Genomic DNA, 17522 nt, shown 5'->3' with positions numbered 1-17522 from the left:
CATGAAATCAATATTATCAGTAAACAAGTGGTGTTTCTTGCCATTATGTTCAGGAATGGATTACTAACCATTTCTGATCTGAATAGCAATGATTATTATATCAATAAACATTGACTAATCTCTTGTACTAGTGTAGACTTCTATCATTTGACTGGTGATTATTATAGAAACATTGACTCATCTCTTGTACTCCCTTCTACTACTATCATCTGACTGGTGATTATTATAGATACATTGACTCATCTCTTGTACTACTTGTTTACTCTACTCTTGTACTACTTACCCCTGACATCCTTGGAGAGCTCTTTGGTCTTGGCCATGGGGGAGAGTTTGGAATCTGATTGATTGCCTCTGTGGACAGGTGTCTTTTATATAGGTAACAAGCTTTGATTAGGAGCACTCCCTTTATGAGTGTACTCCTAATCTCAGCTCGTTACCTGTATAAAAGACACCTGGGAGCCAGAAATCTTTCTGATTGAGAGGGGGTCAAATACTTATTTCCCTCATTAAAATGCAAATCAATTTGACATGCGTTTTTCAGGATTTTTTTGTTGTTATTCTGTCTCTCACTGTTCAAATAAACCTACCATTAAAATTATAGACGGATCATTTCTTTGTCAGTGGGCAAACGTACAAAATCAGCAGGGGATCAAACTTTTTTCCCTCACTGTATACATTCTACTATACAGTATGTCTATACAGTCTATGATACAGTACATCTACACAGTCTACTATACAGTACAGCTATACAGTACCTCTATAAGGTCTACTATACAGTCTACTATACAGTACATCTATACAGTATACTATACAGTACAGCTATACAGTCTACTATACAGTACATCTATACAGTGTACTATACAGTACAGTTATAAAGTACATCTATACAGTATACTATACAGTCTCCTATACAGTCTACTGTACAGTCTAATATCCAGTACAGCTATACAGTCTACTATACAGTCTGCTATACAGTACATCTATACAGTCTGCTATACAGTACATCTATACAGTACAGCTATACAGTTTACTATACAGTACCGTCTACTATCCAGTACATCTATACAACATACTATACAGTACAGCTATACAGTTCATCTACAGTCTACTATACAGTACATATTTTCAGTCTACTATACAGTACATCTATACAGTCTATACAGTACATCTATACAGTCTACAGTACATCTATACAGTCTACTATACTATTCAGCTATGCAGTAAAGCTATACAGTATACTATACAGTACAGCTATACAGTACAGCTATACAGTCTGCTATACAGTACATATATACAGTACAGCTATACAGTCTACTACACTGTATACTATACAGTACAGCTATACCGTACAGCGATACAGTACATATATACAGTATACTATACAGTACAGCTATACAGTCTACTATACAGTACAGCTATACAGTCTACTATACAGTACATCTATGCTGTACAGTCTACTATACAGTACATCTATACAGTACAGCTATACAGTCTACTATACGGTCTACTATACAGTACATCATACAGTCCACTGTACAGTACATCTATACATTCTACTATACTATTCAGCTATGCAGTACAGCTATACAGTCTACTATACAGTACATACAGTATACTATACAGTCTACTATATAGTACATCTATACAGTATACTATACAGTCTGCTATACAGTACAGCTATACAGTACACTATACATTCTGCTATACAGTACAGCTATACAGTACATCTATACAGTCTACTATACAGTACAGCTATACAGTACATCTATGCTGTACAGTCTACTATACAGTACATCTATACAGTCTACTGTACAGTACATCTATACAGTCTTCTATACTATTCAGCTGTGCAGTAAAGCTATACAGTATACTATACAGTACATATATACAGTATACTATACCGTCTACTATACAGTACATCTATACAGTCTGCTATACAGTATACTATACAGTCTGCTATACAGTCTGCTATACAGTATACTAGACAGTACATATATACAGTCTACTACACTGTATACTATACAGTACATATATACAGTACATCTATACAGTCTACTGTACAGTACATATATACAGTATACTATACAGTACATCTATACCGTCTACTATACAGTCTGCTATATAGTACATCTATACAGTACAGCTATACAGTACATTTATACAGTACATCTATACAGTACATCTATACAGTCTACTGTACAGTACAGCTGTACAGTCTACTATACAGTACAGCTATACAGTACACCTATACAGTATACTATACAGTACAGCTATACAGTACATCTATACAGTATACTATACAGTACATCTATGCTGTACAGTCTACTATACAGTACATCTATACAGTCTACTATACAGTACATCTATACAGTCTACTACACTGTATACTATACAGTACATATATACAGTATACTATACAGTACGTCTATACTGTCTACTATACAGTCTACTATACAGTACAGCTATACAGTACAGCTATACAGTATACTATACAGTATACTATACAGTACAGCTATACAGTATACTATACAGTACAGCGATACAGTACATCTATACAGTATACTATACAGTACAGCTATACAGTACATATATACAGTATACTATACAGTACATCTATACCGTCGTACTGTATAGTAGACTGTATAGCAGAATGTATAGATGTACTATATAGCAGACTGTATAGTAATCTATACAGTCTGCTATACAGTCTACTATACAGTCTGCTATACAGTACATTTATACAGTACATCTATACAGTACATCTATACAGTCTACTGTACAGTACAGCTGTACAGTCTACTATACAAATGTGCAATTCATGAATGCTACTACTGTCTACATAAATTACACATGCAGCGTAACATAAATGATTGGGCTGGCAGGTGGCCTAGTGATTAGAGCATTGGACTAGTAACCGAAAGGTTGCATGATCAAATCCCCGAGCCGACAAGGTAAAAATCCGTCCAAGGCACATAACCCACTAGGCCGTCATTTGAAAATAGAATTTGTTCTTAACTGACTTGCGTAGTTATATTAAGGTAAAATAATAATAATTGACACTTTACTCAGACCTCACGCGGGCTTTCTGACAAATATAACATAATGAAGACATTAACGTTATTTGAATATGCCTGTGTTGGTCGCTGGGTGAGTGTGTGGCTAATGAACTTTTCAGGTAACTTAGCTACCTACCTAACATTCATATTACATTCTAGTTTTCCACTTTTTAATACATTTGAAAGTAATGAAATAGAGAGACAGTACAGTGTTTGACATTGATTGTACCTAACCACAGCAGTCGAGCAACTGCTTCTGCTGGGGTACGGCAACACCACTTGGAACAAACCACACGCAGAACTGCAGTACAGCGTAATACTAGAACCGGTAGTAATAATAATGGCAATTTGTTAAGTTTAGCTATGATTACATTTGCTAATGATTATTTCGGACGGTGGTGCCTGTCGTAGCGTAGCACATTTTTATTTTATTTATTTTTTATATCAATATATTGCGGGGGACATTTTGAGCATATTTGAATATTGGGGGGGGATGTGTCCCCTGGTGTGTGGACTTTACTGTATTTGTACTTGGGGAAATCGCTCTTCAACAGGAAAAAGAGAGCGCTGAATGGGAGACTGTTGAGGCCGTTTGGTCTTAAGATAAGACGCTAGGGCTGAAGGAGGATTTATCACCCAGGTAGGCTGAGGCCGAGGCTGGCACCGGCTGCTAAAAAAGCATTTTCTATTTGTGTCTGTTGCCCCTCTATACATCTCTTTAAGGAGATCATGCGCACACATTCTTGCTCTCTTTCACACACACCAAGCCAAGTTCAGTCCATTGCTCTGGCAGCGTTGATCCCCTCAGGTTCCCTTAGCTGCCCCTCCTTTGAGTCCAGTCAAAGGTGTGAGCGTGTATGTATGAGTAAATACACACACGCACATTAATAAGGCAGGAGTGCACAATTGGCATGTACTTCTCCTCAACTCTCTCGTATCTAGGCTCGTCAAACGGCCACTCGTAAGGTGGCTCATCGTACATTGTTCTTATGACTTCCGCTTTGATTCATGTGCTTTTCCAATGGCATCACAATGGTCTCTGTGATTTATATCAAGGGATTACTATATTTTTATTTGCCATGTCGTCATTCTAAAGGCTAGAGTCAGGTCTCGGACCGGATGCCCTCTCGCACGAGCGTGCTCTAACTCTCTTTGCCCTCTACCGTTCCAATGCCCACTGCGTCCAAGATTGTGTTTGTTCAATCACACTGTAGCAAAGTGTTTAAAACCCTTTGCCAACAGATGGCAAAAATGTGCATTTCTCATTGGATAAGTATCGGTCGGCCCTCCCTGTTTCAGTCCATTTGGTGCCAAATGAACGTGACCCAGGGCTCCAGCCAGTCCAGACCTCCCTGGCCCTGCATGACTCTGGCTCTGCTGAATGGCCCTTCTCTCCACCCTCTGGTCTCTGGGGGCCGTAAGGCTGACGTCAGGGGGTGATCTGTGTGAGCCCTGGCGCCTCCAGCCCTCCAACAGCCCCCACTCTGTCCCCCAGGCCCCTCGCTCTGCTGCTGCTGGGCCAGGCTCAGATTAAGGCTAAAGACTCATTAGACCCAGTAATGAGAGAGGCGCTGCTCCCGCCTACCCCAGCTAGGGGACTCTCCACTGGGCCGTGACCACAATCAACCTCCCCTGCAGGGTCAGCGGCCCCGGAGGTCCTCACCGGGGACCCAGTTTGTTGTGAGGCTGAAAGACATGTGCACACACATTGTCAGACACACACAAACACTCTGGCTGGGGATGTGGCTGAGCTAAGCACAGGGAGGTCCTGTAGTGCACCGGTGCAGGTGCCTAGTCAACAAGAGGATTAACCTGCAGATTAGGAGACTGAGGCTGCAGACATATCCGTGTGTGTGTGTGTCAGTCATTACTTTCACACTGAGTAATCTAGGATGTTGGAGTATCTTTAAATGTTCGTCACTGACTATTCTAAAAATACTTGTGTATTTTCTGACTGGCTTTGTTTGTGCAATAGGGAAGTTCCTCTGTATTAGTTGGAATTGTTCACACCTGTAGGCTGGTGGATTTACTTACTTACACACCCGATCAGGATACCTGCTGTATGTACACTACCGTTCAAAGTTCGGATCACTTAGAAATGTCCTTGTTTTTGAAAGGAAAGCACATTTTTTTTTGTCCAATTAAAATAACATCAAATTGATCAGAAATAGAGTGTAGACATTGTTAATGTTGTAAATGACTATTGTATCTGGAAAAAGCTGATTTTTAATGGAATATCTACATAGGCGTACAGAGGCCCATAATCAGCAACCATCACTCCTGTGTTCCAATGGCACGTTGTGTTAGCTAATCACAGTTTATCATTTTAAAAGGCTAATTGATCATTTAGAAAACCTTTTTGGAATTATGTTAGCACAGCTGAAAACTGTTGTTCTAATTAAAGAACCAATAAAACTGTCCTCCTTTAGACTAGTTGAGTATCTGGAGCATCAGCATTTGTGGTTTCGATTACAGGCTCAAAATGGCCAGAAACAAAGCATTTTCTTCTGAAACTCGTCAGTCTAATCTTGTTCTGAGAAATGAAGGCTATTCCATGCGAGAAATTACCAAGAAACTGAAGATCTCGTACAACGCTGTGTTTGTTTTTTTTACCTTTATTTAACTAGGCAAGTCAGTTAAGAACAAAGTCTTATTTTCAATGACGGCCTAGGAACAGTGGGTTAACTGCCTGTTCAGGGGCAGAACGACAGATTTGTACCTTGTCAGCTCGGGGGTTTGAACTTGCAACCTTCCAACGCTCTAACCACTAGGCTATCCTGCCGCCCCGTGTACTAGTCCCTTCACAGAACAGAGGAAACTAGCTCTAACCAGAATATAAGGAGTGGGAGGCCCCGGTGCACAACTGAGCAAGAGGTACATTAGTGTCTAGTTTGAGAAACAGATGCCTCAAGTCCTCAACTGACAGCTTCATTAAATAGTACCCACTAAACACCAGTCTCAACGTAAAAAGTGAAGACGCGACTCCGGGATGCTGGCCTTATAGGCAGAGTTGCAAAGAAAAAGACATATCAGACTAGCCAATAAAAAGAGAAGATTAAGATGGGAAAAAGAACAGGCGCTGGACAGTGGAACTCTGCCTAGAAGGCCAGCATCCCATTGAGCTGTTTGGGATGCTCTGGTTCGACGTGTACGACAGCGTGTTTCAGTTCCCGCCAATATCCAGCAACTTCGCACAGCCATTGAAGAGGAGTGGGTCCACATTCCACAGGCCACAATCAACAGTCTGATCAACTCTGTGTGGAGATGTCTCTCGCTGCATGAGGCAAATGGTGGTCACACCAGATACTGACTAGTTTTCGGGTTTTCGGGTCACCTTCTGTGACCAGTTATGTAATTCCCAGTCATGTGAAATCCATAGATTATGGCCTAATGCATTTATTTCAGTTGATTTCCTTATATGAACTGTAACTCAGTAAAATCTTTGAAATTGTTGCATGTATGTTGCGTTTAGATTTTTGTTCAGTGTGTGTGTATATATAGCCTAGATTTATATATGCCTCTCTGATTATCCTGTAACTTCAAGGTCCCACCAGGTCTCACAGTCGCCATTTTGGATCTTATAAAGTGGCCACTCTTGGTTAGAACAGTTTCCTCCTCACAGGACCTGTGGCAGTAGATAGTGGATACATTCTCAAAACATTGTGTCATTGTCAAAACATTTGGCCACGACTGTAGGGGACTTGGAGGTCTCATTGTGGCTGCGTACAAATTACAGCCTATGAGGAGGTTCTCTCTGAACTTGTCCATTCAAGAAACGCTTGTAAGTTTTATGTTGCAAAATGTATGGGTTTTCTCTTCTTCTTTTTTCCGTTTTTGTCATTTTAGCCGCTGTTCTTATCCAGAGCGACTTACAGTAGTGAGTTCATACATTTTTATACTTTTTCTTACTGGTCCCCGGTGGGAATTGAACCCAGAACTCTGGCGTTGCAAGCACCATGCTCTACCAACTGAGCAACAAAGGTTAATCTCGGCTCTGTCGTCCGTGCGCTAGTCGCAGGATGATGAGAAAGGCTGTTAGAGGTAATCAACAGGAGGAATCTGAGCCCTTCCCAGCTCTGTCTGCACGCACACACACACCCGCGCATACAGTGCATTCGGAAAGTATTCTAACCCCTTGACTTTTTCCACATTTTGTTACATTGCAGCCTTATTCTAAAATGGATTAAATAAATAAAAAATACTCAGCAATCTACACACAATACTCCATAATGACAAAGGTTTTTAGAAATTTGTGCAAATTAAAATAAAAAACAGATACCTTATTTACATAAGTATTTAGATCTTTTGCTTTGAGACTCTGCTGCATCCTGTTTCCATTGATCATTCTTGAGATGTTTCTACAACTTTGTTGGAGTCCACCTGTGGTAAATTCAATTGATTGGACATGATTTGGAAAGGCGCACACCTGTCCCACAGTTGCCAGTGCACGTCACAGCAAAAACAAAGCCATGAGGTCAAAGGAATTGTCCGTAGAGCTCCAAGACAGGATTGTGTCGATGCACAGATCTGGGGAAGGGTACCAAAAAATGTCTGCAACATTGAAGGTCTCCAAGAACACTGTGGCCTTCATCATTCTTAAATGGAAGCCATTTGGAACCACCAAGACTCTTCGTAGAGCTGACAACCATCTCTGCAGCACACCACCAATCAGGCCTTTATGGTAGAGTGGCCAGACGGAAGCCTCTCCTCAGTAAAAGGAACATGCCCGCTTGGAGTTTGCCAAACGGCACCTAAAGACCATGAAGAAACAAAGAAAGATCCTTGATGGTAAACCTGCGCCGGAGCACTCAGGACCTCAGACTAGAACGAAGGTTCACCTTCCAACAGGACAACGACTCTAAGCACACAGCCAAGACAACACAGTAGTGGCTTCAGGACAAGTTTATAATTGTCCTTGAGTGGACGAGCCAGAGCCCGGAACAAATTCTTATTCACAATGACGGCCTACCCCGGCCAAACCCTCCCCTAACCCGGACGATGCTGAGCCAATTGTGCGCCGCCCTATGGGTCCTTGAGTGGCCCAGCCGGACTTGAGCCCGATCGAACATCTCTGGGGAGACCTGAAAATAGCTGACAGAGCTTGAGAGGATCTGCAGAGAAGAATGGGAATACAGGTGTGCCAAGCTTGTAGTGTCATACCCAAGATAACTCTGCTGTAATCGCTGCCAAAGGTGCTTCAACAAAGTACTGAGTAAAGGGTCTGAATAATTGTGTAAATGTGATATTTCAGTTTTTTTTTGCTTCGTCATTATGTGGTATTGTGTAGATTGATAAGGGGAAAACCGATTTAATCAATTTTGGAATAAGGCTGTAACGTACAAAATGTGGAAAAAGTCAAAGGGTCTGAGTACTTTCCGAATGCACTGTAATCAGACGCATACTCAGATGCACGCCTACGGATACAAGTTCCTACACAAACCCTCACACGCAAACTCGAAGATACACACACCCGCGAGTGCTCACACACGCGCCATGGCAGGATGTTTCTTTAACTCGTGGGCTGCTGCCAAGTGGGTTAGGGTGAAGAGAGGAGGGGCGCGCCACTGCCACCATGGCCCTACTCCAACATACTGCCTGCCTGTCAGTGGAGCGCCAACACATCCCTTCAGCACTGGAGTACACGCCGCGTTACACCCCACTGCACAGCACAACAAACAGTGTTAGAGCACAGGAGAGGAGTTACATTTTGGGATTTCTTTCACAGGAAAATCTGCCCCAGCTAGCCCCCCTCTAAACAGCAGATAATACTCCACCCAGAGGCTCCACTTACTGCAGTCAAGTAGGGATCCACCACACCGCCAGAGAAGGATCAGCCTACATGGTTATCGTTGCCAGAGGAAAGGGCAGGTTTGTAGCTCCGTTTACCGAGGCCTAAACGCCCATTCAGTGGCCAGAGCCAGCTAGCTTCTCTTTCCCCTCTCTAGGCTCTATGATTACTGGGCTATCGTATGTGGTATACACACATACGTCTGCGACTACTCAGACCCTCGTACTGTGGGAAGATGCTCTTGGTCTTAGGGTAGTTGCAATGACAGAACTTTGGTCCAGAATCTCTGTTGTAAACTTATGAAATGTAGTTTTGTATGAGTGAAGAGGGGAAAGTGTGCGCTTTTGGTTCCAGCCCCTGTGACCTAAGCATGTACAGGCCAAGTTACCCTCTTCCTGATTTGTTTATCAAGCTGAAGCGGTAGTGGTGGGTTACACTAGAATCTTCAGCCCTAGAGATATATGTTGTGATGTGTTATTGGGCTTTTTCCTCAGTCTGTTCACCTCGATTGGACTGGGAAGATCAGCCATGCACATTCCACATCCCCAAGTCACCGCACATACTATTTGTGTCTGAGACATGGCCCGAAAAACATACACGCACACACACCGAGAGATCCTGAAAGAGTTGACGCTGTGTTTGTGTCTAGAACAGGCCCGAAAAACATACACGCACACACACCGAGAGATCCTGAAAGAGTTGACACTGTGTTTGTGTCTAGAACAGGCCCGAAAAACATACACGCACACACACCGAGAGATCCTGAAAGAGTTGACACTGTGTTTGTGTCTAGAACAGGCCCGAAAAACATACACGCACACACACCGAGAGATCCTGAAAGAGTTGACACTGTGTTTGTGTCTAGAACAGGCCCGAAAAACATACACGCACACACACCGAGAGATCCTGAAAGAGTTGACGCTGTGTTTGTGTCTAGAACAGGCCCGAAAAACATACACGCACACACACCGAGAGATCCTGAAAGAGTTGACACTGTGTTTGTGTCTAGAACAGGCCCGAAAAACATACGCACACACACCGAGAGATCCTGAAAGAGTTGACGCTGTGTTTGTGCCTAGAACAGGCCCGAAAAACATACACGCACACACACCGAGAGATCCTGAAAGAGTTGACGCTGTGTTTGTGTCTAGAACAGGCCCGAAAAACATACACGCACACACACCGAGAGATCCTGAAAGAGTTGACGCTGTGTTTGTGTCTAGAACAGGCCCTGAAAATCACACACACACACGCCGAGAGATCCTGAAAGAGTTGACGCTGTGTTTGTGTCTAGAACAGGCCCTGAAAATTACACACACACACACACACCGAGAGATCCTGAAAGAGTTGACGCTGTGTTTGTGTCTAGAATAGGCCCTGAAAATCACACACACACACACACCGAGAGATCCTGAAAGAGTTGACGCTGTGTATGTGTCTAGAACAGGCCCTGAAAATCACACACACACATGCCGAGAGATCCTGAAAGAGTTGACGCTGTGTTTGTGTCTAGAACAGGCCCTGAAAATCACACACACACACACACACCGAGAGATCCTGAAAGAGTTGACGCTGTGTTTGTGTCTAGAACAGGCCCTGAACATCCCAAACACACACACACCGAGAGATCCTGAAAGAGTTGACGCTGTGTTTGTGTCTAGAACAGGCCCTGAAAATCACACACACACACACACACACCGAGAGATCCTGAAAGAGTTGACGCTGTGTTTGTGTCTAGAACAGGCCCTGAAAATCACAAACACACACACCGAGAGATCCTGAAAGAGTTACGCTGTGTTTGTCTAGAACAGGCCCTGAAAATCACACAAACACACCAAGAGATCCTAAAAGAGTTGACGTTGTGTTTGTCTAGAACAGGCCCTGAAAATCACACAAACACACCGAGAGATCCTGAAAGAGTTGACGCTGTTGTGTGTAACAGGCCCTGAAACACAACTCTAACATCAGGATTTCTAACCTGTAGAAATATGTGCCTCACTGCCTACACAATGTAGCATTTCCATAACTGCATCTTAATCAATCACCTCTCAATGTACTACCCTCCACCCCTCCCATTGCTTATCTCCAACATCATTTACAGTAGATCAGTGTAGAAAAAATACAATCTGTATGGTTGTTATTGGACGAGTTCAGGCAGCATCTCCCCATTTCCAAACATTTTCTCCCTACTGAACACTGCTCTGGTGTCCCTCTCTCTCTGGCAGGGGTAGTGAGTGAATGAATGAGATTGCGTGGGAAATGATGAATCTCCCCCAGAGGAAACAAGGGTAACCTCTTTTCTGTTTGAAGGTGATTCTCAGTTGGATCTTTGTGTGTGTGTGGGTGTGTGGGTGTGTGGACACAGAGCAGCCCACTAGGGACACCTGCTGGCCAAAACAGGAACAGCACATAGTATCATTGACCTTAGCTCTGGTCCAGCGTGTTCGTGTGTGTTCCTCCACTATTGGAATTGTGGTGGAACGTGCACTATATGACCTGGACCAGAGCTATATCCTTGCTGATTCATTGTCATCCTGTCCAGTACTGTAGATGTTAGCATTGTAGTCAATGAGTTGTGTAGCTTTTCTATTTTTTGTCATGGGAGATGAGTTGGAGTTTCTGTATTTTTCACAAAATGTGATGTATTTGGTTATAGTCTGTATGCTTGTTTGTTGACTTTCTGCGTTAGCCTTCTCTTGTTCAGCAGGACTGTAGCCTTGGCTCTGACAGGATTGGATTTGGTATAAGCAATATGGCTGAACCACAGCCTATCCGAGAGCAGGGTCAAGCTACTACCATATTGCTTCTACCTATCCAGTCCTCTCATATACACACTCGTGCCTTGGTGGTACAGGCGGTTTTCACACAGGGCCTGCGAAATTGTAACTGACTAATGCAACAATGGAACAGCACTCCCACCAGCAGGCAGCTGTTTTGGGGTTTCTCTCATTTGGGCAGGTTACTTATTATTACCTGGTCGCTGATCTGTTTGTGCTATGTTGCCAAGTTGTCAAGACCTCACAAACAAGATCTGGGACCGACCAGGATAGCTGAGGTAGCCTTAGCCTATATAGACCTGTTTTCCCTTGCAGCATTCAACTCTCTACCAAGTTGGTAATACTGCACAAACAAGATCTGGGACCAGGCTAGGTAAGGTAGCCTATATACTGTAGTGTTTCTCTGTTTGCTGAGCCTGCTGTTTTTGTAGTTGGCAAGACCACACAAATAGATCTGGGACCAGGCTAGGTAAGGTAGCCTATATACTGTAGTGTTTCTCTGTTTGCTGGGCCTGCTGTTTCTGTGTCTGTAGTCCTGTGGAGTCAGGAGCAGGGCAGGGATGGATCCCTTCAGGCTGGCTTCCCTATCAGCACAACTGTCTCCCCTGTCACGATGACTGTCCTGCCTGCTAATGAAGTCTCCTGAAAGAGCTGAGGCTCGTGCTGCTCACACACACACACAGAGATGGATATGCGCGCACACACACACACACACACACTGGCACACATACACAATACATCTCAATTGTCTCAAGGCTTAAAAACCCATCCCTTCATCTATAATGATTGAAGTGGATTTAACAAGTGACATCAGTAATGGATCATAGCGTTCACCTGGTCAATCTATGTCATGGACAGAGTAGGTGTTCATGTTTTTTTTACACTGTGTGCATACACACAAAGAGAGAGACCCACACACACTCTAACGCACACATGAATCAACTTGGATTGCAGTTCACACCTCACCACACACACACACACACTACATTGTGATATACTGCTCAGGGAGTGAGGAGGAGACACCCTCATTGTGGACAACTGCTTCAGATACCGCTCAATCCAGCCAGCCTTCACTGAGAAGAACTTCAATAATACTGATATCTCTTTTCTCTTTCCCTCTCTCTTTTTTCTCTCTCCCTCTCTCTTTTTTCTCTCTCGCTTCTTCTCACTCTCCATCTCTCAAGTACTTCATGGACATGGAAAGTGTAACGGCATACATACAGGAACATATTAAATTAAATAAAACTCTCCTCCTCTCTCTCAGAGTGTACCCCATAAAGGAGGTTCCGGTGGAGACCAAACCCCTGACAGACTGGCTGTATCAGAGGTTTGTGGAAAAGGAGGATCTACTGGCCCATTTCTACGAAACAGGTCTGTGTTCACCGCACTGCTTCTTTCACTCACTCTCTCTGGCCTCTATTCAATTCAATTCGCTTTATGGGCATGACGTAACAATGTACATATTGCCAATTCTTATTGTGGATATTTGCAATATAATCTATCCCTCTCTCTCTGGCCTCTATCTATCACTCTCTCTCAGCTCTGTTTCTCTCTGGCCTTTATCACTCTGTCTGAATTCTCTCTCTCTCTCTGGCCTCTATCTATCACTCTCTCTCTCAGCTCTGTTTCTCTCTGGCCTTTATCACTCTGTCTGAATTCTCTCTCTCTCTCTCCGACCTCTATCTATCACTCTCTCTCTCTCTGGCCTCTATCTATCACTCTGTCCGAATTCTCTCTCTCTCTGGCCTCTATCTATCACTCTCTCTCTCTGGCCTCTATCTATCACTCTCTCTCTCAATCCTCTGTCTATCACTCTCTCTCAGCTCTGTTTCTCTCTGGCCTTTTTCACTCTGAATTATCTCTCTCTGGCCACTATCACTCTCTCTCTTGCTCTCTGGCCTCTCTTTTAATTCTCTCTTTCTTACCTACCTATTTCTCTCTCTTTCTGCCCTCTCATTCTGCCTATCACTATTGTCTCTTCATAAAATCGTGATTGTCCACATTGAGGTGTGATCACAGTGAAGCTGACCATAGTGTTTCCTGTGCCCCCCATAACAGGAGCCTTCCCTCCGCCGAAAGGCCAGAAGGAGGCTGTCTCCCGGGCGATGACCCTCGACCCTGTGCAGCTCTGCGTCATCCAATTCCTGGCCTTCGCCTCGGGCTACCTGTGGTACAGCGTTCTGCAGTACTTCTACTGCCGTTTGTTCTGAGTGCACTGAGGAGGATGGCGGTTTTAAGGAGGTTCTTTAAAGTGAACCGGATCCTGTTGGCACTGTTCCTGGATCAGCCGATAGCGCACCCTCCCCAGTACCATCCTTCCTCCCTACGATGGATTGAATGTACATTTTGCAAAAAGCAGGAGGGACTGGAAACAAAAAAAGATTATGTTGGAGTCTTTTTTCCCCTCCTGGATACATGAATACCTACACACACGGACGGACGGACGGATGGACAAACACACACATGATTGACTGAAGCCCCTAATTTTGAACATGAATCATGTTTACACACTAACTTATTGGATACACACCTGCGCCAATCTAGGTGATGGTCTCTCATTTCTCTCACACACTTTTTCTGTTTACACACGTCCTCGTACACTTCAACTGAACTCACCCACACGCCCAGACCCACACGCCCAGTTTTACTCTCAGATCAAGAATGAGGCTCAGGACTACAACTGAAATTGTTCTCAAGTGGACTCTCTCCCTGTTCTTTAGGTGTAGTTTTACAGTGTGTGTTTGTGCATTGTCTGCCCTCATACCCCCCCCTCTTTTTGGACTTCTCTCCAGGACTGTTGATTAGATGGTTGGGCCCACATTACAGAGAGAGGGGGCTGTTGTATGTACCCGATCAGAGACTACCACTTCTGACCCCTCTCTTATGGCCTTCATTGCACTAAAAGTATCCATACTGCCCCCTACCCCACCACCCACTCCAGGAAATATTCCTGAACGGTAGCTGTTTGTTTTTTATTTCGTTGATTTTCATTTGCCCCGCCCTCTAACCACCCCCTCTCCCCCTAACAACGACCATTGCATTTGTTATCGTTGTTGGTGTTGTCGTAGACCACCTACCTTGTCGTCTTCGAGACTTTACTTTACTATGTGTCTGTCCAAGACTGTATTCTGAGCTGACTGACTGAAGGGGAATCTTCTTGTTTACACTGGCGGCCCCCTGTCTGGGCCTAAAGGGAAGCTGGCAACGATGTCAGGCTCTTGTTAAGACTGTTTCCACAACGTGGGGTGGTTCCGGAACCCGGTGGAGGGGGGAGGGGGGGGGGGGGGGGGGGGGGGCAGTGCCCAAATGCTGATGACGAAACACTGATGGCACATTGGGACAGCACTCTGATCCGACCCCCCCTCCCTGAAAAATAACTCCCTTAACACCCGTGATGATGCAGATTCTCAACATCCCCTGCCCTCACTAGTACACACACACACACACACACAGATATGGTGCAGCTACACAGAGCAGAGTGGATCTCTGCCCATATAGGACTGTCTCAGTGAGCCAAACTGAAAAAGGCGGACAAAGCTGAATTTCTCCCCATTGGACTCCATAGTTTTACAAATATTTAAGCCATATGCTTAGTGTCATGGGGTGGGGAATGACATAAGAAAAATATACTTTTTATAGGCGGAGCTACCCTAATGCTCGGCATTCTAAAATTTTAATTTTGGCTTACAAACTCGTAGGTGTCATTACTGTAAATTTACAGCGTAACCTGCCTAAGTGAGTGTGTGTGGTTGACTTTTTCCTCCCCTCTTTTTAATATATATATATAATTATAATGATGTCGCACTGATCTGCGATATCCGAGTTGTGGCGGCAAATCACTCTTAGTGGTCAGTTATTATTTCATTTTTAAATTACTTGAACTTTTGTCCTTATGCCATGAGTATATTTAATCTTGTAAATAACGAAGCTGAGGAAGAAATTCATTGTTGTGAGTGACTGCAACCGATGTTATCTCTCTCTCTTGGTCCGACTATTTCTTATTTGTTTTTAGTTTTGAAATATCATGAATGTTTAAAAAACAACAAAAAAATGATAAAAATTGTTTCGACCTGTCACTTCTGTGTTACTTCCCTGTTCCTTGACCTTTGGTTTGACCTCTGACATGGATGTTATTTTATGTGTGCTTCATGAACCCGGAGAGCTCGGCCAGGCTCTTAGTTCCTGCACTGTCACAATGCTCAGTGATACACATATGGCCCTGTTGGGATACGTTAGCAATGCATCCTTTCCTTCCTACCTTGAAGAAATCGCAGATCTGAACTGGTTGGATTAGTGTAAGAAACAGGGTGGTTACCTCGTCTACACCTATCCAATCTCTTATCGATATGTGCTTACCTCAGCAAAACAAGGAAGGAAGGATGCCTTTCTGAAGTATTAGAACAGGGACAGAGGCCCAAGTTCGAACCAAATCATAGCCCCTCCACCTAAAGACACTGATGGATTCCTAGGTCCAAAAAATACAGGTTAAGACAACATAATAATTCTACGCGGCAGTGTTTGAAAATAAACAAATGAATTGGACCAGCCCCATTGTTAACTACTAGCACCGTTGCTAACTAGCAACGCTGGTCCCATTTTTGCAAAGAGTTATGGGATATTAGAATCCCGTTGTCTTAATCTTTTGTCATCTTCAACCTAGGCTGATTCCAACGTGTAGATCTTAAAGGGACTTGATTGGTGTATGCATTATTGCAAATCTCCTATCTAGACTATTATTGGGCTTGGTGGAGATATTGCCATCTTACTGATCTCCATCGAGCCTTTCTAAATCTTATGGTGGTACCAAGATAGTGTCTAGTGGTAGGGCATCAAATGTTTTATTTGAAACATAAAAATAAAGAATTCCAAATCACTCTTCACGTTGTAGGGGAATTCAGTCACGGCCCAGCAATGATGCAGCAGTTCTGTCCCATAATAGCAAAAGCCACACAGAAGAATTTACAAATTGGTTGGAACAGCCAAAATCATGATGTTTAAGTAATTCAAACGGAATGGACTGTAGTCGTCACCTCCGAAAGCGTGGAAATACTGTACAGTAACAGAGGCTGTGTATGAAATGCAGAGGGCTGGCTGGTTCGGGAGAGAGTCCATTTGGAGATGGGCCTTCAATTTGTAGGTGTCATCTTCATGCCGGTCCCGTGAGATTGCCCTTCAATGTGAGAGAGTGACAGAAAAATGTAGTGTCTCTCCAAAGAACGGCAGGGGAAATAAGATTATTTTCCTAGATATGGTTTTAGGAAGAAGAAAAAAAAGACTATGTTAGGAATTTTAACAAACAATACTAGAAACTGTCATTTTCCATTTTGTACTCCTCCCTTTCTTCCTAGCTACACAGCCATTTTACCACACAAAGAACTTGTGCTGGAATAAACTGATGGTCATGAAGATCCTGAAAGCTTGTCTGGTTTTTCCTCTGCCTCGTGTACTTAGTGTTTGATGTGCTACACAACTGTTGGTTATTGATGTGTGTGACACGCTTCAAAAGGTGTCTGTGCACTTCCCTTCACTTTTAAGATGACACACTTAAACTCCTAATTTGAGTTTATGTTCAAACGTCCATACATTTTAATTGGAGACATTCTCTCTCTGATATATTGGAAATGTAGACGGTGAATTAAAGTATGTCACTGTCATAGAATGTGTGATCTGAACTCATAGTACAGTACATAATGAAACATGAGAAATGTTTTCAAGAAGGCCCACCCCCTAATTTGAAAATAAGGGAAAAAATCCTATTAATAGCGCAGCATTACAACATTTGTCAATCAAACACCATTCAAATCTTGTATTTTAAATGCATGGGTAAGCAAGCCCCTGTTTTCCACACCTAAAAACAGCACAATAAATAAGTATTGAATTGTGATTGATGGTGCTGTGATT

The 17522-nt window shown here is 43.3% G+C and overlaps 1 protein-coding gene across 1 annotated transcript in view; it reads left to right on the top strand.

Moving 5' to 3' along the window:
- LOC139406966 (acyl-CoA:lysophosphatidylglycerol acyltransferase 1-like) overlaps positions 1 to 17037 on the top strand; it is an 85291-nt gene extending 68254 nt beyond the window's left edge. The window contains exons 7-8 of the mRNA XM_071150184.1: positions 12886 to 12992; positions 13680 to 17037. Of these exons, the coding sequence (XP_071006285.1) occupies positions 12886 to 12992; positions 13680 to 13831 (259 nt within the window). The 3' untranslated portion in view covers positions 13832 to 17037. The remainder of the gene's footprint in view (positions 1 to 12885; positions 12993 to 13679) is intronic.
- The last annotated feature ends 485 nt before the right edge of the window (positions 17038 to 17522 follow it).

Source organism: Oncorhynchus clarkii, chromosome 4 (assembly GCF_045791955.1).
Source record: "Oncorhynchus clarkii lewisi isolate Uvic-CL-2024 chromosome 4, UVic_Ocla_1.0, whole genome shotgun sequence".
NCBI classification, from domain to species: Eukaryota; Metazoa; Chordata; class Actinopteri; order Salmoniformes; family Salmonidae; genus Oncorhynchus; species Oncorhynchus clarkii.
This window is presented reverse-complemented; position numbering and strand designations above follow the sequence as displayed.